General features: G+C 47.0%; 1 protein-coding gene across 1 annotated transcript in view; it reads right to left on the minus strand.

Annotated features, from left to right (window-relative positions):
• ARFGEF2 (ADP ribosylation factor guanine nucleotide exchange factor 2) overlaps positions 1 to 26346 on the minus strand; it is an 83225-nt gene extending 56879 nt beyond the window's left edge. Inside the window, exons 1-6 of the mRNA XM_006052909.4 lie at positions 26038 to 26346; positions 12934 to 12964; positions 11700 to 11823; positions 4063 to 4209; positions 2919 to 3098; positions 2331 to 2562 (exon numbers count right to left, since the gene is read on the minus strand). Of these exons, the coding sequence (XP_006052971.3) occupies positions 2331 to 2562; positions 2919 to 3098; positions 4063 to 4209; positions 11700 to 11823; positions 12934 to 12964; positions 26038 to 26158 (835 nt within the window). The 5' untranslated portion in view covers positions 26159 to 26346. The remainder of the gene's footprint in view (positions 1 to 2330; positions 2563 to 2918; positions 3099 to 4062; positions 4210 to 11699; positions 11824 to 12933; positions 12965 to 26037) is intronic.
• Positions 26347 to 26606: the final 260 nt, after the last annotated feature.

The raw sequence follows: 26606 nt of genomic DNA on the forward strand, positions 1-26606 counted from the left end.
AGGTGGGGGGCCTCCCCGATGGCCAGTCCACGGGAGGGAACCAAGAGGAGAGCTGGACAGGTCATCTTGGTCACAGAGGCACTGGAGCCCCCGGGGGCCTCGGCAGCCTGGACTCTAGCCCAGGGCGCTGTGTCTGTCGGCCAGCACCTCTGCCATCTGCCTCTCAGGCTGCCCTTCCTCCCAGGTGCCTCATCCGGTTCTCCTGAAGGACGTGTTCTTTCTTTAGAGCCACATCTGGACAAGTGGAGGCCTGCCTGTTCCTCTTAAGGGCGATGGTGCACCTCCACTCTGATCTACCACTTGGAGGTTTGTGGTCTGATTCCTACAGGCACTCTGATGCCCACGATCTTGGGAGAAGCCTCACGGGGTGTATTACACCTTGTGGCAACAAAATTCACAGCAATATGCTAAGTGTAAAGCATTCTGTGTCAGAGCAGAATTTTAGGTTCCTGGGTTTCTGTAAAGCCATATTCTAGAAATCAAATCCCCCCCAACACTCCATTCATTCAGGAAAAAAGGTATTTCCTGACTATATGTCCTGGGCACCAAACCAGGTGTTGGGAATATTGTGGTGAACAGGGTGGCCAATGCCTTAGACCAGGAACAAGTGAACACAAACTCTTCGGTGATTTGAAGACTGCCATGAGGAAAATAAGAAAGGGTGATGGGACAGAGTGATGGGGAGCTTCAGAGAGGAGATCAGTTAGAAACGAAACCTGGACACAAAGGTGGGGTAAGGGACAGTAGGTGCCAAGGTACCAAGAGCAAGCACGGCATTTTCAAGAACCAGAACCACCACCTGCACATCCTGTAACAAACAAGGGGAAAGGAAGGCAAGGAAGGGTACAGGGAGGTGGGCGGAGGCAGGACACACAGGGCCTTGGACATCGTGGGGATGGTGCAGGCACAGACATCACTGTGAATGGGACAGGATGGGAAATTACCAGAGGGGTTTAAGCAGAGGGAGGTCCTGATCTAATCCATGCTTGTAAAAGACCATGTTGGCTGCTGAGTGGAAAATGGGCTGCAGTGGAAGCACTTTCATGCAGCTCAGGAAGCCCTGCTTTTCCATCTGCACAGTTACGGTCACTACAGTGTGTGTAAATATTAATATTTGTTGATTGGCCACAGTCTGGTTCCAGTAAAAACCTGCCTGCTCTTTGCTCTGAGAGTTAATAAGGCAAAGATGAAAACCGGTACAGAAGGTGGGTCAGGACTTCCTGAACACCTTCCGAGACACGTGACACTGGGCAGCCAACAGGGCGCATCCAAGACACGTGTGGTTCTCTGTGGCAACTTTTTCTTTGATCCTTGCCTTGGATGAACTGATACAGAACAACATTCCAGCAACAACACGTGGTCTCTTCCTACCCATGCCAAGCTCTGGTAAATTACAGATGAACAAAAACTGCTCAAGTATGGGCTCTGGTAGCCAACATACCACCAACAGACCTCACTGCCAATAACGGGGCAGAAGAAGAAGAGGCCAATTACGAAGGCAGATCAGATACTTCATTGTTGAACCATCAGCTAGAGTGAAAAATTATTTGGCAGAAATCACTTGAGAATAAGGTATGTTCTTGAAAAATATATGAATTTAGAATTCTGTTTGCACAAATTGCACAGTGAAAGAGAGGTAAATATTAAAAAATAATCTTCTGTGACAACCCAATTCAAAACTTTCACACCTAATGTTTTATTTACTTCAAGACTATCATTGGGTGCGGAAGATCTTTCATTTAAAAAAGCAAGCACAGCCAAGTAGTAATGTACTTGGTCTCAGAAGAAGACAGAGCTGTCTGTGTGCCTATTTCTCTATGAACCCACCCACCCACCTTCTGGCTCCCTTCAGAGATGTCCATAAATAGTGACTAACTGCCCGTAAGTGGGCAGAGCACAGAGAGCCTGTGTATATGTGACAGATGATGTCCGTGTCCTCTTCTGGGAGATGAAACAGACATTAAATGCTCAACCACCCAAACGATTACCTCCTGGGACACAAGCACTCCAACGTGAACCCATGGCACTACAGTTGACACCAAACAGCAGTAGCTAGATAATATTCCAGGAACAACCCACCCCCGCCCCCCGCCCCGACCAAAAAAACAACCACAACAACCAAAACACTCATAACTGACAATGGGATCTGAGACACTTGGCCTCCTGGGTTATGTTTCGTAAGAGAAAATCAAAGGGGAAGTCAAGGGGGAGGCCCAGAAATAGAAGAGCCACTGGAGGTTTCCTGTCATGACACCAGACAGCTCCTTCACCGGCCCCTTGGATGCAAGACGGCCCGGTCAGTGGGGGACGGGGAGGCACCGGGGCCGTACCTGAGAGTGATGGGCCCCTCTCTCTGGGGGCGTGTCCGTTCTCTGTGATCACCGCGGAACCACTCCTGGCATGCTCGCCGTTGGTTAAATCTGCCTTTTCAGGAGTTGTTGGTTTGCTCTGTGCCTGGCTCTGCTTCAAACGATTGAACTTTGGGGACCCTGCTGCAGCTTGGATCACAGGGGACTGTGGTTTCGAATGGATTGGTTTTTCAAATTCTCTGGCCTCCTGCAGCTGAAAGGCAACGAAAAAGGGATTCAATCTAAATGGATCCACTGTTTTAATAAGGAACAGAAAAAAAGCCAGCCTGTTGCATAAAGAATATCCAAACAGAAGGATAGAATTTAAAAAAGGAAATAAATTTCTTCAACAAACTCACAGCAAATCTGGAATTCAAATTTCAAAACCCATCGAGATTCTCTCTCCGCTTTTTAAAGCAAGGACAAAAACAGAGTGCAGAGAATTCAGAGGAAGAAGGGATTAATTACAAGATGCTAAGACTCTTCACCAGGCACCGAGGCCACACAGGAAAGACTTCACAGCATGGGATGGTGTCCCACTCACAGCAGCTGCTAACTGCTACCACTCACCACTTGGTTTTCCATGCGGGTGAAAATGACGTTCAGCATCTGAGTGAGGGTAGCCTTGGCAGTGGTTTGATTGATGAGATTCTTGCTGGCCAAATAGATATTGTAACATGTCCTGACCGTCTGCAGAATGGTGCCCTCGTGAATTTCAATGTGTGGGGATGTGACCGCAGTGAGAAGAGCCTGGAACAAAAATCCAAAACCTTCATCTTCGGGAGTGCCCACTGCCCATCCTCTCAGAGCCCAGCTTTTCTACAAGGTTTGCCTTTGTTTTTATTTGGTTTGGTTTAAGAAGATGGCTCTGTGAACTAAACTGGATGATTAGTACCAAGAGCCAAGTACCTGCTGCTCCAAGTTCAAAAAAGTTTAAATACACTTATTAACTCCATAGAACCCAAGTTATGTGAAGTAACCGAGCTGTGTTGAAGTGTGTTCTCTACCAGCTTACTTTTTAAAAAGCCAAAAAAACCAGATACTTCTCTCAGGAGGGAAAACGCTCCAACCTGATCTCACATACGTCGATCACAAAATATACATGTTTTGATGGAGGTGCAGGGTGGGGTGGGGTGGGGAGATCAGCTTCCCAGTTCCCTGGTGGATTTTCAAGGGAGCTTTAAGTAGGGTGCAGTTAGCACAGAGCCATCCCTCACAAAGCTAACATGTCCAGGACTTAGGATCTGAAACGTTGACCACATCTATCCTGATTGGTTCTGACAAGCAGAGGGGACCATCCCACGCCAAACCATTCCTGGCAGCAGAAATGGAACAGGATGATGGGAAGGGAGAATAAAGGGACGGGGCAAACCGGTGATAAAAGTATCGACACAGGACCTGCTGAGAAATGGCAGTCCGGGAATCCAGAAATTCAAGGGGAGAGAGTAGAGGATTTCAAGTCAATGTAATTCACAAGCAATTTACGTGATTATTAGCGGAACTATTTACTTTGAAAACACACCTGTTTCTGCTCTTCTGTCTTGGTCCACGCTAATCAGTTCTGACACTTAACAAAAGATCTAAGTGATGCTTACATATTTTTGCTCTAGCTCAGTGCCCCCTGAGACAACTAACACATGGTAAATTAGAAATTCAAATTCCCAGAGGGGATGAGTTTTCTCATTTAAAATCCAGACTAGGCAGACAGAAATACCTTAATGATTTGTAACTGAACGCCTTCATCGGTCTGAGGGCCTTGAAAACAGTTGCAAATGGTTTCCACGATCCTGTCGATCAACCGCTTGCCGGGGGCGCCACTGTCGGGGGCGTTGCCAGTGATGTGCCCATAAGCGATGAGTTTCTAAACACAGAAAGCACAGACATGAGGAATTTCTGCCTGGCCAAGGCTGAAGCCATCCATAGCGGTTAAGAGGCAGGCGGCAGGCTTGGCCTTTAACTTCTGGTTCCTAGAGATCCCTCTGCTCCCCCTGGGTGCGGGGGGCATGGTCACCCCAAAAGCACAGCACCCAGCCTGACTCCTGATGGCAGAAAAGCCCATCACGCTGAGAGTGGCCGGGGGAAAAGGTATGTGCAGAATGGCCCCCAGTGCACAACCACTTCTGTGAAAGATGGATGAGTTAGGGACCTCCCTGGTGGTCCGGGGCTAACACTCTTGGCTCCTAATGCAGCAGGGGGCCTGGGTTCGACCCCTGCTTGGGGAACTAGATCCCATACGCTGCAACTAAGACCTGGCACAGCCAAATAAATTTTTTAAAAAACAGGAGAAATTAAACTATATATAACAGAGACAGAAGTTGTTAGCAACTGCCTAGAGCTGGGGGATTCCGGGGAAACAGGGAGTGACTGCAAAAATAAGGCTTCTTTCCGAGGATAAAGATGGTCTCTAATTAGACTGTGGTGATGGCCGCACAACTCCGTCAACATTAAGTCAGGGAATTGTACACCTCAGACGGGTGAGCTACATGCATCTGAACTATATCTCAAGCTGTTAAAACCCCCACCCCCCTACCCCGCAAAAGGCAAGATGCATTAAAAACTAATGATAACAAGTTTTGCTCGAGCTCAGGGAGAACTAAGCAGCTGTGAGCAGGAGCAGGACTAAGACATACTGTGGCTCAGGCTTTCATTCTTTCTGAATGGTGACCCATGCCCATGCGTTTTTCATTCCAAAAATTAAAGTAAAAACCCTCACTGAATTCTGCACCAACGCTATCAAACTGTGTGTTACCCGTGCCACTGAAGAGACAAGAGGCTGTCCGGGCTGTGCCTTCGGGGTCAGGTGACAGATCACTTTGGACATGGGCCACCTCCCTCCTGACCTGGATTTCGTCAGGGACAATCTGAGAGCTGGAAGGGAACTCAAAGGTCAGGATGGTTTCAAAGCTGGGCTGATATTCAGAGTCCAAGAGGGAGCCTGTGACAGAAACAGACTCCTGGACCTCAACGCAGACATGCTCGACCAGGCTGGTTGGGTGGAGCCCAGGAAACAATGTTTTTCTCCAAGTCATCCAGGTTGTCCTGACGGCTAACCGAATAAAAAGAACCACTCATCTGCGATAGGGCCTCTGGGGTCCGTGAACTCTAAGGCACCCTCTGCTTCCAGCGACTTAGTAAAGACTCTGACAGATGCTGCTCTGTTCTTTATCCTTTTAGTTTCTGGCGTGTCACGTTCTTGATCTGCCTGCCCAGAGTGACACAGCTCCAGAGGCGATCACAGGGCCACGGCCCCTGAGACACACAGACACGCTCCCCGCCGAGGCCTCACGCCACTTCTCAATAGCTTTTCCTCATTATTAGCCTCAAAAGCACTGCTGTCCAACACACAGGAAGAAAAAGTGGTTGAGAGAGAGAGGCTGAGAGCAGAAATATGACACTGCTGGACCGAGCGAGCAGGAGAGAGGCCTGCACACAGTGGGGCTGCAGATCAAGCCCAGGGAGCTCCAGTCGGAGGCAGGGAGGCGCTCCAGTGTGGTTTTGGTTTTTATTTATTTCTGGCCCCGTTAGCCCAGTGGGATCTCATGTTCCCAACCAGGGAGCCAACCTGCACCCTGTGCTGTGGATTGCAGGGTTGTTAACCACTGGCTGCCAGGGAGGCCCCTCAAGTGTGTTTCTGAAGAACAAGTCCAGATGCCCATTGTCTCATCCCCTCTCATCACTGCTCCACAGGCTGGCTTCCCATGAGGGCAGCGCTGCAGCTGTTGTTAAGCTGCTAAGTCATATCTGACTCATTTGCGACCCCATGGACTGTAACCTGCCAGGCTTCTCTGTCGATGGGATTTCCCTGGCAAGAAAACTGGAGTGGGTTGCCATCTCCTTCTCCAGGGGATCTTCTTGATCCAGGGATTGCACCCATATCTGCTGTGTCTTCGGCACTAGCAGGTAGATGAGCCACCTGGGAAGTCTCAACAGCAGGAGGAGTAAATAAAATGGTAGCATACTATTTATCAGGAATGCCCTCTACTTGCATGGGGTGTTTTAACAGACATTAAAACCAATGTTGTAAAAAGCAAGCCATAGAAATATCTGTACAAGTATAAATGCTTTATGATATAATTTCCAGCTACTATGGCTGAGTTGAAGAGTTGGAATGGAGACTATATGACCTGCAAAAAGCCTAAATACTTAGCATGCAGTCCTCTACAGGAAAATGGTATCATAAATGGTATCATTTATGTTAAAAAAAAAAGAGAGAGAGAGAATTAAAACATCGAAACAGGCAACTGGGTCTGGGGCTAGTGGTCTAAGGGACTCCAGCCATATCTGTATAGTTCTAAAAGAAATTTCTAACAGAGAATGTAGCTATGTACAACTTATATTATTACACATCGATTTTAAAATGAGCATTAAAACATACAAAGTCTTTTAGAAATAAAAGCTAAAAGATAATGTTTGTGGTATGAACCAGGTAGCTTAAACCAGTGGTTTCCCACAGCTTTATGTAGAAAGAAAATATTAGAACTCTATTTCTATCTACTTTTTATCTTACTCTTTTAAAGGTCTACTTTTGTATGGTTTATAATACATGTAATGTGATAGCAGTAGCACATGTATATAATCTTATACTTGAAGAAATACTGTGACAGAATATTCTCAAAAATAATTTCTGTGGTTGGTCTATGCCCAGAAAAACTTGGAGATCACTCACTAGTTTAGACAAGACAGAACTAGTTCTCTCTCCCCCAGGTCCTGGCCTTAGGGTAGTGTGCAGAGACCAGGTGCTGAAGGAAAGGATCTTTATCACCTGGGAGAAGCGAGAGCAAGGGAAGGCTTCTCCCTGTGGGGAAAGGGAACGCTGAGCTCTGTACTTGTAGCAAACCAAACCCGAAGCATCTCTGCTACCCACTCAACTTTCCAGGCTGAAAAAGGGATGCCTTAAAACGTCCAGGGCACAATACAGATGCACCCATAGCTGGCCTCAACCCTGACCAAACCAACCTTTCCTCCTGGACACTGGCCCTCTACTTCCAAGGCAGAAGTCACCTCGCCCACGCCAGGAAAAGCCAGTTGAGCAGGCTGTGCAAGGACAAACCCCAAGAGGAAATCATTTTTTTCATTCAGTGTTCCAGGGAGCGCCTAGCCACTTTTTAATGTCATAAAAAGGACAACACATTTTGTATACTAAGCAAAGAAATCCTGGTGTACCTACTACATCACAGAGAACTTCCAATCTAAAAAAGAGAGCTAACCATATGCCAACATTAAGACAGGTTCTGTAACTCAAGTTGCTGAAGCCAAGCAGGACGTCAATGTTTCCACCAGAAATCATACTCACACGTACACTGTTTCAGAAAAAAGACCATTTCTAGGAAAACACAGCCTATTTATAATTAAAGAGGCCAGAAGTACAGGCTAATAGTGAAGAGTGGAGGTCAGCAGCCTGTTTCTGCAGAGGACCATCTGATAAACAGTCAGGCTTTGCAGGTCATGTGGTCTCTGTTCCAACTCTTCAACTCAGCTGTAGTAGATGGAAAGCAGCCAACGAAAGGGCCCGGCTGTTGTTATGCCCTGAACCAAATGCTTGTGTTTCCCCAACTGAAGTCCTAACCCTCCATGTGATGGTAGTAAGAGGGAGGGTCTTGTGGAGGTGATTACATCTGGATGAGGCCATGAGAGTGGGGTCCTCACGATGGGATTAATGCCCCATGAGAAGAGAACAGGAACTTCCCTGGTGGTCCAGAGGTTAAGAATTTGCCTTTCGATGCAGGGGACATAGGTCTGATCTGCGGTCGGGGTACTAAGATCCCACATGCTGTGGAGCAACTTAGCCTGCATGTCACAACTACTGAGCCCACACTCTGGAGCCTTGCGCCACCACCAGAGAGCCTGTGCGCTGCAACCAAAGACCCTACATGACACAACCAAGACCCTGCGTGCTGGAACTAAGACCCAGTGCAGCCCAATAAACATTAACAAGAAGAGGAGACCAGACTCCTGGCTTGCTCTGTCTGCCACCTGAGGACACAGTGACAACCTGGCCATCTACAAACCAGGAAGAGGGCTCACCAGGAACTCAACCAGCTGGCACCTTATCATGGACTCCCTAGCCTCCAGAAAACTATGGGAAATAAACATCTCTTGTCTGTATTATTCTGCTACATCAGTCTAAACAGATTAAGGCAGCTATGTTCCAATAAAACTTTATTCACCAAAGCAGGCTGCAGGCCAGATTTGCACAGACTGGTTCTAAATCGGGAAAGGAGTATGTCAAGGCTGTATATTGTCACCCTGCTTATTTAACTTATATGCAGAGTACATCATGAGAAACTCTGGGCTGGATGAAGCACAAGCTGGAATCAAGATTGCCGGGAGAAGTATCAATAACCTCAGAGAGGAGATGATACCACGCTTATGGCAGAAAGAGAAGAACTAAAGAGCCTCTTGATGAAAGTGAAAGAGGTGAGTGAAAAAGTAGGCTTAAAACTCAATATTCAGAAAACTGAGATCATGGCATCTGGTCCCATCACTTCATGGCAAATAGATGAGGAAACAATGGAAACCGTGACAGACTTTATTTTTTGGGGCTCCAAACTCACCGCAGATGGTGACTGCAGCCATGAAATTAAAAGACGCTTACTCCTTGGAAGAAAAGCTATGGCCAACCTAGACAGCATACTAAAAAGCAGAGACATTACTTTGCCAACAAAGGTCCGTCTAGTCAAGGCTATGGTTTTTCCAGTAGCCATGTACTGATGTGAGACTGGACTATAAAGAAAGATGAGCCCCGAAGAACTGATGCTTTTGAACTGTGGTGTTGGAGAAGACTCTTGAGAGTCCCTTGGACTTCAAGGAGATCCAGCCAGTCCATCCTAAAGGAGATCAGTCCTGAGTATTCATTGGAAAGACTCATGCTGAAGCTGAAACTCCAATACTTGGGCCACCTGATGCAAAGAGCTGACTCATTGGAAAAGACCCTGATGCTGGGAAAGATTGAAGGCAGGAGAAGGGGACGACAGAGGATGAGATGGTTGGATGGCATCACCACCTCAATGGACATGAGTTTGAGTAAACTCCGCGAGTTGGTGATGGACAGGGAGGCCGGGCTGCTGCAGTCCATGGGGTTGCAAAGAGTCGGACACGACTGAGCAATTGAACTGATAAACTGATAGTTTAAGGACCCCTGATTAAAAACACAGGCTTGGAGTAAACAAGTCCTAGACACTCACCCAATCCCATCACCGCCTGCCCGGGGGAACTTGGCAGGGCTGGACACTTTATTCTCTAAGCCTCAGTTTCATTAGTTCAAAAATGAGGATGAGAGTAAGAAGCTCAGACAGTTGTTGGGAAGATTAAACACAATGTTGGGGGATAAAGCTCTTAGCACGGGGCCCAGCACAGGCTGAGTGCTGAAGGCGTTAGCTGCTGTTTAGCACATCAATAATGGAGACTATCGGCACCAGCTTCCAAACTAAACCTTAACATGAGGACACAACAATGAAAATTAAACTTAAGCCAAACTTTCCTCAGAAAATGTTCACAGCAACAAATATTTTAGGCTAGAAATAGGATTTGAGCCTGGCATTTGAAAATACTTGGCTGATGACACGCTTCACACAGTACAGAATTATATTGAATGAGAAATGGCTTTTCATTTGGAAGAGCTGTTTCTGTGAAGAAACTGTCATCAATTTTTAAGAATAGCTATAGCAAAGAAGAGAGATTAATAGAGTAAATATTAGACTAGAGATGCCAAAAGTGTGGCATGCCCACTGCCACTTGGCAGTCCTGGGTCTCAGCAGACAGAATCAATCAACTGTGGCACTTTCTCAAGAATCCAGATGAGGCTCCAGATAATTTTTCAACACAGCTTCTAAGCAATCACAATACAGAACCTATTCCCTATTCCTGTTCTAGAAAGTACTGGTAAACTGTGTATCTCTCCACTATATTTTGAAAAAATTTTCCTAGCTCTTTTAATTGCTGTAGGTTCCCACTGGGGTTAAAAAACAAATGTTTCGTGGGGAAACCAAAGCTTCAGGAGTAGACCTCAGGAAAAATTCAAGAATGCTGGACCAAAAATTAAGAAGCCCGAGCTGTAGTGCTGTTTCTGTCCCTCACTACCTGAACATTACCAGACAAGTCACCCTAGCTCCTGCATGGCTGCTTCTTCGCCAGTGAAAAGGAATTTATAACAAGGCTACTTGTGGCCCTAAATACAGTCAATCTCATTCTTCATAGATTTGCACCTGTGAACGCTCCCATTTACTAAAATGTAAGTCCCAATCAATACTTGGTAGACTAATATGGTCATTTGTGGACACCCACAGTGAAGAGAAAAATTTCAATCACTTGATGGTCAAGTTCCCAACTGAGGTCAAACAAGGAGCTGCTCTGCCGTCTTGTTTCAGCTCTCATACCGTAAGCAGTGACTTTTCTGTGATCTATTTAGTGCCATGGTGTTCACATTCTTGTCCTTTTTGTTGGTTATTTCACCATTTAAAATGGCCTGTGTACACAGAGCTGAGTGCTATCTTAGTGTGGCTAAGAACAAGAAGGCAGGGATGTGCCCTAAAGAGAAAGGACGTGTAATCAGCTTTGTTCAGGCATGTATCACAGTGCTGCTGATCATGAGCTCAAGGTCAATGAATTAACAATGCAGGCTGCTGTAAATAAGGGATCTTTAAACAGAAAATGAGCTTCCCTGAGGGCTGAATGGTAAAGAATCCACCTGCCAATGCAGGAGACCCAAGAGACGCAGGTTCAATCCTTGGGTCAGGAAGATCCCCTGGAGGAGGAAATGGCAACCCACTCCAGTATTCCTGCCTGGGAAATTCCATGGACAGAGGAGCCTGGAGGGCCACAGTCCATGAGGTCACAAAGAGTGGAACATAACTGAACATGCAAGCATGCAAACAGAAACCCACAAAGAGTAAGGTTGTATGTTCATCAACTGATGAACAGGTGACTGGAGAGGCTTGCAGGAACCTAGTCCTGGAGTTCATCCAGGAACAACGCTTCAGGACTTGCTAATTCTGTCTTCTCTCCCTGACAGTAATATAAAGAATGTGGTGAAAAGCTCCTCTGTCCACCAACTCAGAGCATTCTGAGTACCAGGGTCATGAGCACAGCTCCTGTGACAGTGGTCCCCACCCTTTTTGGCAGCAGGGACCAGTTTCACAGAGGACAGTTCTTCCATGCACTGGGGCGCGGGGAGGGTGGTTTCAGAACGCTGCGCGCACATTAAGTCTACTGTGCACTTTGCTTCTAGTCTCCTGTCGCTGCTGATCCGACAGGAGGGCCGGCCCGTGGCCTGGAGGCTGGGGGCTCCTGGTGTAAAGGACCACCCGCAGCCCGTGAGTACACCTTGCATGCCACCAAGCAGAAACGCAGTACCTGCAAGCAGTCGAGGGACGTGCTGACCACCCGGGGGGACCTGGACTGGCAAGCTAGCTCGAACGGAAGGAAGTACTTGTCAGCTTCTACGAAGTTTGCCTTTGGTGGCGCGGCAGCACCGAGCCTAAGAGAAAAGCAGGAGAGGGCCGGAGAGGGGAAACGAAAAAAAAAAAGCTTGCTTTTGCTCCTCTCCCCCACCACTGTAAGTTCCACTCCCACTTGCAATCGTTTAATTAAAAGTGCCTGCAAACCGCATCTGGGGGGCTAGACAGGGAGGAGTTTAAAGACACGCATTAGGGGAAAAACACACCAAGGCGCCACACGCAGAGAACAAGGTCTCTGATGACAAGCTGTCTCGTCAGCAGCCTGGCGCGGATCCCGGATGCCACGTCAGAGCTGCATTTCTGAAGGGGGGACTCTGGCCTCAATACTCTGAGGATGAGGGGCCACCCCGCAACAGCACACGCTGTCCTCCTGCCTGAGGAAGCATGACCTGCAAGAGCCAGGGCTCTGCCTCCTCTGTCAAGGGAAGGTGGTTGCTGGTGCTGAGTTGCTAAGTCGGGTCCAACTCTTGTGATCCCAAGGACTGTAGCCTTCCAGGCTTCTCTGTCCATGGGATTTTCCAGGCAGGAATACTGGAGTGGGTTGCCATGCCCTCCTCCAGGCAATCTTCTTGACCCAGGGATCAAACCTGCATCTCCTGCATTGGCAGGTGGATTCTTTACCGCTGAGCCACAGGAGAAGCCCCAGAGGAGAGGGTAAGGAAGGTCAAGTTAATGCTGGTGAGCCTTCCATGGGGGCTTCCCAGGGGGCTCAGTGGTAAAGAATCTGCCTGCAATGCAGGAGACTGGGGCTCAATCCTTGGGTTGGGAAGATCCCCTGGAGGAGGGAATGGCAACCCACTCCAGTATTCTTGCCTGGAGAATCCCATGGATGGAGGAGTCTGGTGGGCTACAGTCCTTGGAGTTGCAAAGAGTCGGATGCAACTTAGCACCCACATGCACACACCCTCTCCTCCAAATGCGCAGCTGTTAGCCAGTAGTCTGTTAACCTGGCATCAGTACAGACAGATACAGAGTCCTGCCGTGTGTCCAGCACTGTGCTGGGAGAGTGTGTGCCCCATCCTCCACCCGGGACCAGAAACAGGAGAAAACACGCAGAGGAAGGCGTTCCCGCGGACCCCGCCAGTTCCCATCACACTGCACGTCAGCAAGGAGAAGGTGCCCGGGCTCACCTCTGCTTCTCTATTTCTGCTTTAATTTCATCTGGTGGGGAAGAAAGAGAGGCATGTTAGGAGCAGGTAATGTGTATATAAAAGAAAACAAACAGAACAAAATACTGAAAGCTGTCTGAGTAGGGCGATGATGATCTTTCTATGGTAAGTGTATATACTTTTGCTTTAGCATTTACAAAAATTGTGGTAAATATGCTCACACAAAATTTACCACGTTAACTATTTTTAAGTGTACAGTTCAGCAGCATTAAGGACATTTCTACTGTGTATAATTATAATTTATATATATATAATTTTATAATATATACATAATTTTTATGAGTTAAAATTAATTTATGAACCTTTACCATGGAGGGTACATCAACTACATGGTTATAGTTATGGATATAGTGTCAACAATCAGCAATCACGATCTCAAAGAGAGAGTCTTATTTCTAGGAGGACACAATTTTGCGCCACTGAAACAAGAACATCCTATCTAAACACGCTGGTTTCCCCCACATCCACTTAGTCGAATGCATTCCTACGTGGTGTGCTTGGCAGGCTCATGGTATTATCAAAGCAGGCCAGTGAAGCTGTTCCACCTGAATTCCATGTATTCAGATAACCTCCAAAAGGCCAGCCTTCTTTATACAATCTCTTGTGAGCCAGTGGTCTAGACACTGCATTAGTTATCCTAGCAACCCTAGAACACAGTGCTGGGAGTAGCAAATTTCCTCTCCCTGGACAACTACATTCTAGACTGACTTTTAGGAAGTGAAAACCGAGTAACTGAACTTTACAAGAGGTGGCAGTTTTAACCTTCGAGCCAATCTTTCAATGTCCTCTTTCTACACACATAAGAAAGCAGGAGAGAAACACCCGGATGACTAATATCAAACATCTCGCTCGGGACCATGAGGCCGTGACACACTGGGTCAGCTAAACAGAGCTCCGTGTGTGGTTCCTGCCCGTCTGGGACAGGAATCCATGAAGGAGCAGCTGTGGCCTCCTCTAGCTGAGGCCTCAGGCTGTGGGAGTGGCCAGCGAATCCAGCCCAGGAGGCAGGTGGCCAAGCTTTCAGCTTGCAGAAATCAACATGACACAGCCTGGTGAGGTGAAAGTTAAGAAATGGGTTGGCAGTTCTGGCATGGATATCTCTCTGCTGAATGACACCAGGTGGGTTATTAAACCTCCCTGAATCTTGATGTCCTACTCTAAAAAACATGTGCATGATAAAAAGCAGCTCCATATGCTCCAGAGACTGTAACAAGGCAGGTAGGTGTGGGTAACTTTTGAGAAACCCGAAGTGGTCATGGCTAAGGCGGTGTCAAGCATACACCGGTGGTCAATAAATATCAGCTCTCTTAAGACAGGAGTCAGTAATAGTGCAAAGTCTCTACTGCCATTGGTGAACTACAGAGAGCCAAGGGAAAGAAGACAATTAGGGGAACACAAATCACGGGAACGGCTGACATTCACAGGGGCATGGGCCCATCTGGTCCTCCTTACGCCTCTGGAAGACAAGAGGCTCATCTCCTAACCATGTGCAGGTGGGAATCTGGGCCCAGAGAGGTGAAGTCACCTGCCCACGGTCACAGCCAGGAAACGCCACTGCCGCACTCAGCCCGGCTGTCTGCTCCAGAGAAGGAGGGAGGGGGGAAGGAGAGGAGCAGATGGCGGGGCACACCTGCTCTGGTTTACTGCCCCGCGTTTTAATAGGCCCTGCTCTCTAACTGCCAACTGGGCAATTAGCAGCAATAAATAAGCAGCCTGGAAAGGAGGGAGACCTGAGCAGGGTGCGGCAGCTGCAGCTGCAAGGCCAGGCTGTCTTCCTGGGAAATGCTTTCTGGGCATCACTGTCCTGTACAAACCCCTCGGGTCATACCTCCTGGTTCACTGATGATCTTGGCACCAGCTCACCTTCTTCTGCTCTGCTCCCAGGCTAGGTCCAACAATGACCATGACCAACCTCAACGACGCCATCGCTGGTCAACTCTGCCAAGGTTCCACAACATCCCTTGGAACCTTCACCTCCCCTCATACATCCAATCTGCTACACCCCTACCCCCCACTATGCAAATCCACAAGGCCCTCCCCCTCCCCCCAAAGCCAGCCTGGAGGTGCTGGTCACACTCTGAATCTTGTCCCTGTCTGGAACTTCCAGCTCCTCCCTGTACCTGCCCAGCTCCTGTCCTTCCAGTTGACCTACTAACTGCCCCAAGTAGGACCCTTCTTTGGTCTGTCAGACCTGACTAGACCAACTTGTCAGCTTTCCTTTTCTTCATTTTTCCAGGACAGATCCCATGAGCAGGATTGTAATCTGTTGCTGTTATTGTTCAGTTGCTAGGTCGTGTCCTATGCTTTGTGACCCCATGGACTGCAGCATGCCAGGCTTTCCTGTCCTTCACTATCTCCTGGAGTTTGCTCACACTCATGTCCGTTGAGTTGGTGATGCCATCCAACCATCACATCCTGTCGCCCCCTTCTCCTCCTGCCTGCCATCTTTTCCAGCATCAGGGTCTTTTCCAATGAGTCAGATCTTTGCGTCAGGTGACCACAGTATTGGAGCTTTAGCATCAGTCCTTCCGATGAATATTCAGGGATGATTTCCTTTAGGATTGATTGGTTCCTCTCCTTGCCAAACAATAGGCTTAACTTGTTCTCTGACTTTTAGTGTTAACTTCTGGCCAAATACCAAGCTTGTATGACCATCCCCTTCTGACCAGTCTCCACACAATGACAGGCCTCTTGACAGCAGGGAAAGCCGGCAGGTCTCTAAAGGCCCTGACAACCAACCACAGCAGTACCTAGACACTGCTGGTTAAGCCCACCTTCTCTACCTCTCCACGAAGACTACTGCACATTGCATTCTCTCCTCAAATACCCTCTCTCTCCCTCTTCATGTCACCATTCCTCTTTACTCACAACCAGTGAAACAGCCGATTTCATGCAAAAATTAAAAGCCACAAGGAGACTCCTTCAACTTCCTGTTAGCCAATACATAAACTGTCCAGCCCGCACTCTCTCCTGCTGGAAAACAGTACGTGTCAAGTCCCTCCATCTTTGCAGTGTCCCGTCCCTGCTGCCTTCTGAGGAACTATTTAAATCTGACCACTTCTCACCACGGGGGACCACCCCCATTACGCCAAGCCAAGCTGTCACCATCTCCTGCCTGGACCGAGAGCCTCTTTCTTAACTGGTCTCATGCCTTCAACTCTCACTATTCCTCATGGCCCACAGCGTTCTCTACACAGCAGCCAGAGGGATTTCCTTAAAATATAAATCAGATTATATCTGCTCAAAATAGATTATCCATAACCATTATAAAGTAAATCTGATAACATCTGCTCCTTTGCGCAGAACTCCAATGGCTTCTCATCTCACACAGAGTAAAACTCATAGTCTTGATCTTGGCCTCCAAGCCTCTGAAAGATCTGGGCCCTTGTGATCCCCTCTGACCTCACCTCCCACCACCCGACCCCGGCTCACTCATGGCCAGTTCCTGTTCCAGGGCCTTCGCACCAGCTCCTCCTGCCTCCTGGAATGCCCTTCTGCCCCAGATAGCCACAGGCTCACTCATCGATTCCTTCAGACGACTGTTCAAATGTCACCTCTTCCCTCGTTACCTGAAACTGCCATCCAACCCCTCCTTGTGATTCTTCACTACCTTACCTGCCCTGTTTTTTCATTTTACACCAATTTTTCTAGTCTTTCACCATCTTATTTACCACTTGTGACATACTCTTGTTTCACTTATACTCCGACTTCCCCAGCAGAACATAAACTCTGTGACAACAGAGACTTTGGTCCGTTCTGGTCACTGCTGAATCCCCAGCATCTAGGAATTCCTAGGCATAGAGCAGGCGCTCAATATTGGTTGAATGAATAAACTGTCTTTCTTCTTAGTTAACCTCTCCCTCAACTGGCTCCCTCCCCAATGATGTTGAAACAAGCTCAAGTCTCTTCTGCTGCTAAGTCGCTTCAGTTGTGTCCAACTCTGTGCGACCCCAGAGATGGCAGCCCACCAGGCTCCCCCATCCCTGGGATTCTCCAGGCAAAAACACTGGAGTGGGTTGCCATTTTCCTTCTCCAATGCATGAAAGTGAAAAGTGAAAGTGAAGTCGCTCAGTCGTGTCCGACTCCTAGTGACCCCATGGACTGCAGCCCTCCAGGATCCTCCGTCCATGGGATTTTCCAGGCAAGAGTACTGGAGTGGGGTGCCATTGCCTTCTCCAAGTCTCTTCTACCTTCAAACAAAGATAAAAATAAGGCCAAAAAACCCTCCATGATCCACATCTCCCTCTTCACAGCCCAGGCAAACCCTGGGAAAGAGTCGCGTCCGTTTCCTCACCTCCCGCACCTGCCCCGCCCATTCCAGTCTGGTTTTCACCTTCCCTGTGCCACCAGCGCAGCTCCAGGTGAGGTCCCCATGACTCGCAGGCTCAAAAGCTGATGGGCAGTTTTCCAGTTGCTGTGTGACTTGACCTCTCAGCAGCAATTGACCTTACTGACCTCCCCTCACAGAAATCTACTCGGAAAAAAAAAAAAAAAAAAAGAAATCTACTCGATTTAAGGGCTTCTCTGGCGGCGCTGGTGGTAAAGAATCCGCCTGCAATGCAGGAGACATGGAGATGCAAGTTTGATCCCTGGGTTGTGAAGATCCCCTGGACAAGGAAATGGCAACCCCCTCCAGTATTCTTGCCGGGAAAACCCCACGGACAGAGGAGCCTGGCGGGCTGCAGTCCATGGGGTCATGAAGACACGCCTGAGTGAGCCTGAGCACACTGCACAGCTGGCCTCGTAAGCACATGTTCCCATCAGCCCTCTGCTTCCTGGCCCATCTCTCCTCCGTTTCCTTGGCACACTCAGCCTCCTTTGCCCAGCCAGGCGGGCAGGGCTCCTGGGGCCCAGGCTCTCCTGCCTTTCCTTCTCTGCAACACTCAGCTCTTCCTCAGAGGCATCCGCAGCCTCGCCTGCCCCTTCAATTCCCGCCTGGGCTCGGATGACTCCCCAGTCCTCGTTTCCGGTGCAGGCCTGCCTCAGGAACATGAAGCTCGTACATTCATCCAATATCCAAGTCCCAACTCAGATCAAGCTCCTCCACCCACCTCTCTCCAGATGGTCTTCCACAACCATCTTAAGGAACTGCACCACCATCCATCCAGTTGGGTGAGTCACAAACTTAAGTCAGTCTTACTGATCCACATTCTGATGCTGTTATCCAACCCAACATCAGGTGTTCTTAGCTTTACCTTCTAAATCAGTGGGGAACACCTTCATTCTACTCTGCTTCTGTTGTCACTACTTTAAGTCTGGGCCACCAGCGTTTCCCCTCAGATGATAATAACTGCCTCCCTCGTGGTCCCTGGGCAACCTCTCCAGGTTTCCTTGAAGATGTTCTGAACATAACGGCTCAAGTGATCTTTCCAAAATACTAACCTCTTTATCAACTTCTGCCCTGTTTAGAACTCTGGGGTATTATTTCACTGCTATTGGTCTAAAAATCAGACTCCTCAGCACAACCTCCAGGGTCTTGTGTGCCGGGGCCCTGGACTGCCTCTCCTGCCTCACCTCCAAACCCTCTCCCCCTTCATCTGCCATGCCCAGTCACACAGTGGCCTCCTTTAGTTTCTTTTTTTTTTAAATTATTATTATTAAAACTTAAAAAAAAAAAAAAGAAACTCTTAAGGTAACTGTAGACTCACAGGCAGTTGTATCTTTTAGTTTTCCCAAACTGTCATATTCCTCTCTGCCACAGGGCCTTTGCCTATGCTGTTCTGCCCCTGCTGCCAAAGTGCCTCTCACTCTAACCTCTTTAATTTTTGTTTGTTTATCATTCCACTCTCAACTTCCTCAGGGAATCTTTCCTTCATACCTTGTCCACTTTGCCCATGGGATCAGGTTTTCTCCTTCACAGGACTTGTCACATTACTGGTATGACTCAGAAAACGTGATTATTTGAACAGACCCCTTCTTCCCCATTAACTCCAAGTTCCATGAGAACGGGGTCTTTGTTTTCTTTGTGTCCTGACAGCAGGTATGACACCCAAATAAATAAATACCTTCTAAATGAACGTCACCCTGGTTCAGTCAAAAGACAAAAGGACTGTATAGAGAACACACCGACCATTCCTGGGGAACGAGGACAATCTTAAGACGTCTAGGTCCTGGCATAAGAAGGCTGTTCTACAAATCTAGAAAACCTAATGAAATACCGAATAAAAAAGCCCAAAGACTCATTACAACCAAGAGAGTAATCCCAAAGAAGCTTCTTATAGAAAGACTCCAGGAATGAGCTAGTAAACATGTAAGTATTTTCTAAGGTAACCTTGCTGGAAAGAAAGTCAAGTATTTTCCTGGCAGGCCCCCTAGGCCTGGTGAAAATGGTAAGAATTAAACACAGTTCTGAGCTATTTATATGAGAGACTCTATGTACTTGCTGATTAAGTACACGGTTTCTAAGTTTGCGCGTTTCCATAAAGAATGATCTTACTGTTTTCCCCAGCACCGCTTACAGAGTCTCCCCTGAGATTTACAAGTACGGGGCAGAGCTCTAAACTCTTCCAACCACTTGCCTCGCTGGTGTTGAAATGTCAGAGACCAGCAAAGACGTCCATAAACCAACTAATAAGGGAGGCAGAGAAGAACAAGCCTTCAGTTCCTTCTCCTTTAAATACAAGCAACGCCAATGCCTCTGAACTTCAGTGGGTCATTTGTTAGGTGCCAGGTACGTTGTCAGTTACTTACTGTATTAGTTCATGTAACTTTTACAACAATCCTGTGACACAAGTATTATCACCTTTCTCATCCCAGGAAACCAAGGCTCCCAGAAGCTAAATTATCAGTTTAGGACTACAAGACTAATCAATATGCAAAGTTTCAAACACAGCTGCCAATGAATTTTCTGCCAATCCAATAAATAAATCCTTTTCAATAATCAAAATCCAATTTTTAGTGCTGCTTCTAGACAGAGGGCCTCCTCCTGTAAAATAATCATAAAGCTTTTCAACAAAAAGTAATGTCAATTAAAAAAGTCCTACTATTTCTCAAAATTTTTATAATCCACAGAACTCATAAACAAAATGTCTAATCAAAACACCAGACTTTGCTAACATTAAAGTTTTATTCTGTATTCCAACTGAAAGCCTTACTTTATGATAATTTAGGGATATTTTTTATATTTTTTAAATTTTGCACTTATATTTCTTCTAAGGGTGAGAACAGTTATTTTGAACACATCAAAGTTAGAGGAACAATAGCGTACAGGGAAAAAAGCAACTTATCATGTTATATGGTCATGTGAATGCTGAATGTTTTTGTATATTAATACGCAACTAAAATTTATGACCCCCTGTAGAAGGAAATGTGTTTTCCCAGGTGGTGCTAGTGGCAAAGAATCTGTCTGCCAATGCAGGAGACGTTAAGAGATGCAGGTTTGATCCCTAGGTCAGGAAGATCCCCTGGAGAAGGAAATGGCAACCCACTCCAGTATTCTTGCCTGGGGAATCCCACGGACAGAGGAGCCTGGCGGGCTACAGTCCACAGGGTCGCAAAGAGTTGGACACAAATGAAATGACTTAGCATGCATGGAGAAGGAAATGGCAACCCACTCCAGGACTCTTGCCTGGGAAATCCCATGGACAGAGGAGCCTGGCTTTGATCCCCTGGCGGGGTCAGAAAGAGTCAGACATAATTTAGCAACTGAATGAATGAATGAAAATTTATGAATGTACTCCCTTAACTGGCTTCTTCCTAAAGGTATTTAAACAAGTTTGAGTTTTTCTATCTTTAAAAAAAAGAATAAACCAGAGCACTCCTATGATCTACACTTCCCTCCTCCTCTTCACAGCAAAGCCAATCTTTGGGAAAGGGTTGTGTGTTGCTCACCTCCCACTCACACCTCAGCCCACTCTGGTCTGGTTTTCACCCATATCATGCCACCAAAACAGCTCCAGCTAAGATCACCAATGATCCACATGTTTCTAAACCCTGTATATTAAACAGAGTTGCAAGTCTAAAACTGGACTTTATGATTTATATGTCAGCTGCATGTTGTACTTGTTGCCCACCTGGCTGGGCAGATGTGGGCAAGTTGCCCTTGAGCCTTGGTTTCCCTTTGCCTGCTTGTATTCAAAGATGGACATCAATTACATGTCACAACTCGAGAAGGAATAAGAGGGAGTTTACTGCTGATAAAGAGACAGAGATCATACATCAGAAAGATTTAATACCTCAAACGAAGCTTATGGGAAACCAGCTCTTTACTCTCATTTCTTTCTTCCTTTTAGTCCCGAAATTAAACCAAATATACATATGCAGTGAAAAGCTGCAGAGAAAAAGCTGTGATCTTTTTGATTACAGGCTTTCAAATACTACATCTCAAAATTCAATTCAACCGTACTCAAAAAATATGGTCTCTTTACTTACTGAAACATTACCAAACCATCACTGCATAGAAACTTCGCCTCAATATAATGACTGTTTAAGGCTCCACTGAGTAGCTCACACAGCACAAGCGCTTCCTTACGGAGAAGCAATGGTGGTGATGCTTACCGTGGGCTCTGGAGCCAGGCTGCCAGTGTTCACAGCCTGGCTCCACGGCTTTCTGGTTGAGTCAGTTGGCCGAGTTCTTTAGGCCTCAATAAGGACAATAATCATAAGAACTAAACTGCAGGTAGAGCACGTGGCACTGCGCCTAGACACAGAAATGCTTAGTACATGGCTGATGTCACATAGTTATTATATGTGATTTTTAAAAAGTCACTCACTTGACTGGGTAATAATGATGCATCAACGTTAGGTTCATCACTATAAAAACGTCCAACTCTGGTGAGAGATGTTGGTAATCGCATGTGTGTTGGGGGGAATACGGGAATTCCTTGTACCTCCTGTGCAATTTTGCTGTGAACCTAAACGGCTCCAAGATTAAAGTCACTGAATTTCATACAAAAAACATAGGTATGTTTAATAACAGTGGGCAGTTACAGAGCACTCAGCCCTCACATGGCACTTCGTGGGTATTAAATGATGAAATAAGACACTCTATCTCCTATACATGAAGAGTAATGTTAGAACAATTCAGTTCAAGTTTGGAGATTTCAGAATCTTCCCACACCATTTAAAAACGCTCAGATTATCTTGTCAAGTCTCGAAACTTTATAGTTTTTTTAAAATTTTATTTTTAATTGGAGGATAACTGCTTTATAATGTGTTGGTTTCTGCCGTACAATGTGAATCGCCCTTCAGGATACGTATATCTCCTATCCCGCCCCTTTAGGTAGTCACAGCATCAGGCTGAGCTCCCTGTTACACAGCAGCCTTCCACTAGCTTCTGTTTACATGTGCTAATGTATGTATTTCAATGCTCCTCTTTCACAATTCGTCCTACCATCTCCTTCCCCCACTGTGTCCACAAATCCATCCTCTACATCTCTAATCATGCCCTGCAAATAGGTTCATCAGTTCCATGTTTCTGGATTCTAGCATAGGGTTTAAAACCAGAAATATAAAAACATCATGGGAAAGAATAACTCTCAAGTAAGGCAGGTGTGAAAGGAAGGTTTAAAAATGTGATTATACGCTCCAACTGGAGGGGTGAAAGGTTTGCGATTATTAACATATATCAAAACTTCACTATGAAAGTAAAGAGCAACAGCACCCCTGGGGTGATGAATACTCTCACAGGCTCTTCTGATTTCTCAATAAAGGTTGGAGGGCCACGATTTTCTAACTGGGCAGACCCTACCTATGCATTTGGCCTTTAGTGAGGACGAATGCTGTTCAGTTGCTAAGTCGTTATCCAACTCTTTGTGACCCCATGGACTCCAGCACACCAGGCTCCCCTGTCCTTTACTAACTCCTGGAGCTTGCTCAAACTCATGTCCATTGAGTCGGTGATGCCATCCAACCTTCTCATCCTCTATAGATCCCTTCTCCTCCTGCCCTCAATCTTTCTCAGCATCAGAGTCTTTTCCAATGAGTTGGCCCTTTGCATGAATCCCTGAGATTACTCCAAACCTATTCATCCTGATCATCACTGCTTTCACAAGGAACATCTCCTGTCTTCACTGAGCTAGGCAAGATAATACTCTCATAAACACAGCCTTTCAGTCATGTAATTACATTCTTGTTTATTGCATCTACAAACCAAATAGAGCAATAAGTCATTCCTGAATGAAGAACCAACCTAAGCTAAGAACACCAAGCCCCGTGCTTACAGTGTCTGTGGTTTGTCACAGCTTCAAATAACAAAAGTAAACAGCACAGCAAGCCTATACAGTGTACCTGCTGCATGACGAGGGTTGTGCACATGTCAATTAACTTCATCTTTATAACAGCCCCAACAGGAAGGTGTAACATCTGTCCAAGATCACAAAGATAGCAATTGGAAGGCAAGGGATTTGAAGCCAGTCCAGAGAACACACTCCAAACCCCTACACTACACAGCCCCTGCATCCCCCATTCCCTCCCCCCAATATACCACAACTCCTGGAAGGTCAGAGAAGCTGTTTCCAGGAACAGCTTCTATTGGTCAACATTTCAACTTTGAGTGGTCACTTACAGTTCCTCTTATCAAAATGATAGGTAATCTCTACATTACTCGCTGCCCTGCAATGCTTCTTGTGCACAGCAATATTTCAGCCACTTTTCGTGCGCATGCTCAGTTGTGTCCGACTCCTAGCAACGCCCTGGACTGCAGCCCACCAGGCTCCTCATCCATGGGATTCTCCAGGCAAGAACACTGGAGTGGGCTGCCATTTCCTGCTCCAGATGACCTTATCGACACAGGGATTGAACACGCATCTCCTGCACTGGTAGGTGAATTCTTTACTGCCGAGCCACCTGGGAAGCCCCCTTCAGCTATTTTTGCTGGACACAAAACTGGGCCTTGAGATGCAGAGTAAAGTATCATCAGATCCTTTGCTATATCTTTTTTCTGCAGTCCTTTATTACTTAACAACAATGACACACAAGTACTGTCTTAAAAAAAAAAAAAGATGATCAGTTTAACTCAACACTTTACACAGGTTACTTTATAATAACTACTCAATTTGATGATGAGCTACCATGACAATCAGCTATTCAGTTAACCTGTGTCAATTACTTCCTTTATAGGTTATTTTTTTCTTAAATAACATTATATGGGATATTTTATTTAACTCATCTATATTGTTTGACAAGAAAAATATTTTTAATGGAGAATTTATATGTTCAGAATAGGCTATTTCTTACAATTCACTACCAAAATACTGAATGTGTGTTCCACAATTCAGGTTGGAAAATCCTGGGGCTCTCAACAAAGATATGATCTAAAAATATCAAGAAACCTCCCAATGTTAAGGCTCTTTTATAACCCATGTGATGATTTTATAAGTAGGTTCCAACAAAGTGATATACGATTTGGTGAAATTTTGATGTTAAGTTTTCTGAAGGGTGAATGAAAACTTTGCCAAATAACGATTTTCAAACTTCTGCAACAATTCACTTAAAGTAACAATGAGAGGAAAGAATGCAGGCAGATTTCAAAGTGGAGCTGTAAATATCCGCTTTCGCCTAACTGCTTTGTAGGGTTTACCCTGCATTCCTGATAAAACAATATCCAACAGTTAGCCTTGGATTTCTGAATAAAAAAGCTTTACAAATCTAAATCTCAGTGAGTTCCTTCAATTGATCCTGAATTTCACAAGACTAGCATCTGTTCCCAGCAACAACCACCTTTGTTATCAATAGTTCTTGATCCTTGAGGGTGTCTCAGACCCATGAAAGCTAGGGCCTTCCAGAAAAATAAATGCAAAGCTCACAAACCCATTCCTAGGCTGCAAGAAAAGACTCCCAGAGTTCCTTGCACCAAATGAAGGGAGAAAGATGATGGTAACCTCAAACTTCAAAAGGTGACAGAAGAAAATCAAACTTTCCATTTACTCAGTCACTTGTTAGGAAAACAGGTCTTTTTACAGATTCCAAAGCAAAGGCATTGGGACGGCGAATTAACCCGAGAGCCAACTCGGGTCAAATGTACCGATCCTCACTCCCTCTTCTCCTGAAATTCCACATGGCGGATACTTCCTGACTTTCAGTACTTGGCTCAAATGTCCCCTCCTCAGAAAGGACTACTTTCTTGACCACGCTGTCTCAGGCCCTCTTTATTACATTTTGCTCGTTTACAAAAAATTTTACAAAAGTAATTACAAAAAAATTTACTAGTACAGAAGTATGTATTAGTATTCAAAAATGTCTCATTAATCTTGAAATTTACTTATTTTGTCTCCTCTCTTAGACTATAAGCTCTGTAAGGGCAAATACCTTGTCTGACTTCTTCCCCACTGTATCCTCAGTGCCTGGTACACGGTGGGCACTTGATAAATAAATATTTGCTGAATGACCGAAAACTAAAAGACAGAATGTTGATAATGGAATCAACTACTAAGGTTTTAACTAGGGATGAATAAGACTTCTCCCTGTCGCTCAGTCATCTGTGGGTCCATTCAAATCAGTATGATCTACCGTGTGCCAGTCACTGTTGGGGACCCTGCGGTGAATAAGACAAGTATCTCTGCCCTCACAGACCCTCTGTTTGAGAACGAGTAGATCTCGTGCACACTGCAGTATCTGGGAGGTGCAGGATAACCCTCTCTATAGTCCCTCCTGGAAGGAGTTATGGGAGATCCCAAATGAAAGAAAAACAGTCACCACTTGGGCACTTACAAAGCAGGCCTCAGTTTTCCCTAAACCAGCTGGGCGGCTCTTCCCACCTGCCCATCTCACAAGGGACAACTCCAACCAGCAGAACCCACGTAAAGAAAAACTTAAAAGCAAGAGCTGCTGCTTCTGAGGGTGACGGGGGGACGAACCAGGAAATGGGACGGCAGGGAGTCGTGGCAAGAACCCAGGGCTGGGAGGCTGGACAGCCGGCCCTGACTGTCACCAACTTGCTGGGTGACCTTGGGCCAGTCCCGAGCTGCCAAGGTACCAGGTCCCCCCCGGGTATAATAAAGAGACCGGGCGGGTGGGCCTTGGGGTCGCGGGGGTAAAGTGGCGCCCAGGAGGCCGGGCTAAGGCCGGGTGGGGTAACGGCCGACATGGGGAGGCCGGCGCGGGGCCGGGCCGGGGCGGCTCACCCACCGAGCGCCACCTGGCAGGCCCTGCGCAGCTGGGAGTGCTGGGGCCGCTTCACCTCCTTGTCGGCTAGGATCTTCTCCAGGGCCCGGGACACGAACATGCTCTTGGTCTGGCTCTCCTGCATGGCCCCGGCCCAGCGGGGGCTAGCAGCCCCGCGGGCGGACGGCGCGAGCAGGCGGGCGAGCGAGGCTGCGGGCCCGGCGTCCCCGCCTGCACCAGACGCGTCCGTCCGCGCCACCCAGTCAGGAAGCGACGCCGCGGCCACACGGCGCCGCCATGTTGGAGCGCGTCACGTGACCACGTGACCGGCGGAGCAGCGACGGCGTCCGTCGACCCCGTGACCTCTGGGGCGGGAGCCCGCGACAGGGGGCGGGACCTGTAGCAGGGGCGGGGTCTGTATCAGGGGGCGGGGCCAAGTGGGCCAGGCGGGGGAAAGTGGGGGGAAAAGTTGCCTAGAGAGTAGAAATGGGCGGAGGCGGGAGGGACTTGAAGGACAGAAGACAAGAGGTGACAGGGAGGAGGCGGGGTGACGGAGGTGTGAGGAGAAAGAGGCAACGAGGAGCGTGAGGATG

The sequence above is a fragment of the Bubalus bubalis genome, chromosome 14 (genome assembly GCF_019923935.1).
Source record: "Bubalus bubalis isolate 160015118507 breed Murrah chromosome 14, NDDB_SH_1, whole genome shotgun sequence".
Lineage (NCBI taxonomy): Eukaryota > Metazoa > Chordata > Mammalia > Artiodactyla > Bovidae > Bubalus > Bubalus bubalis.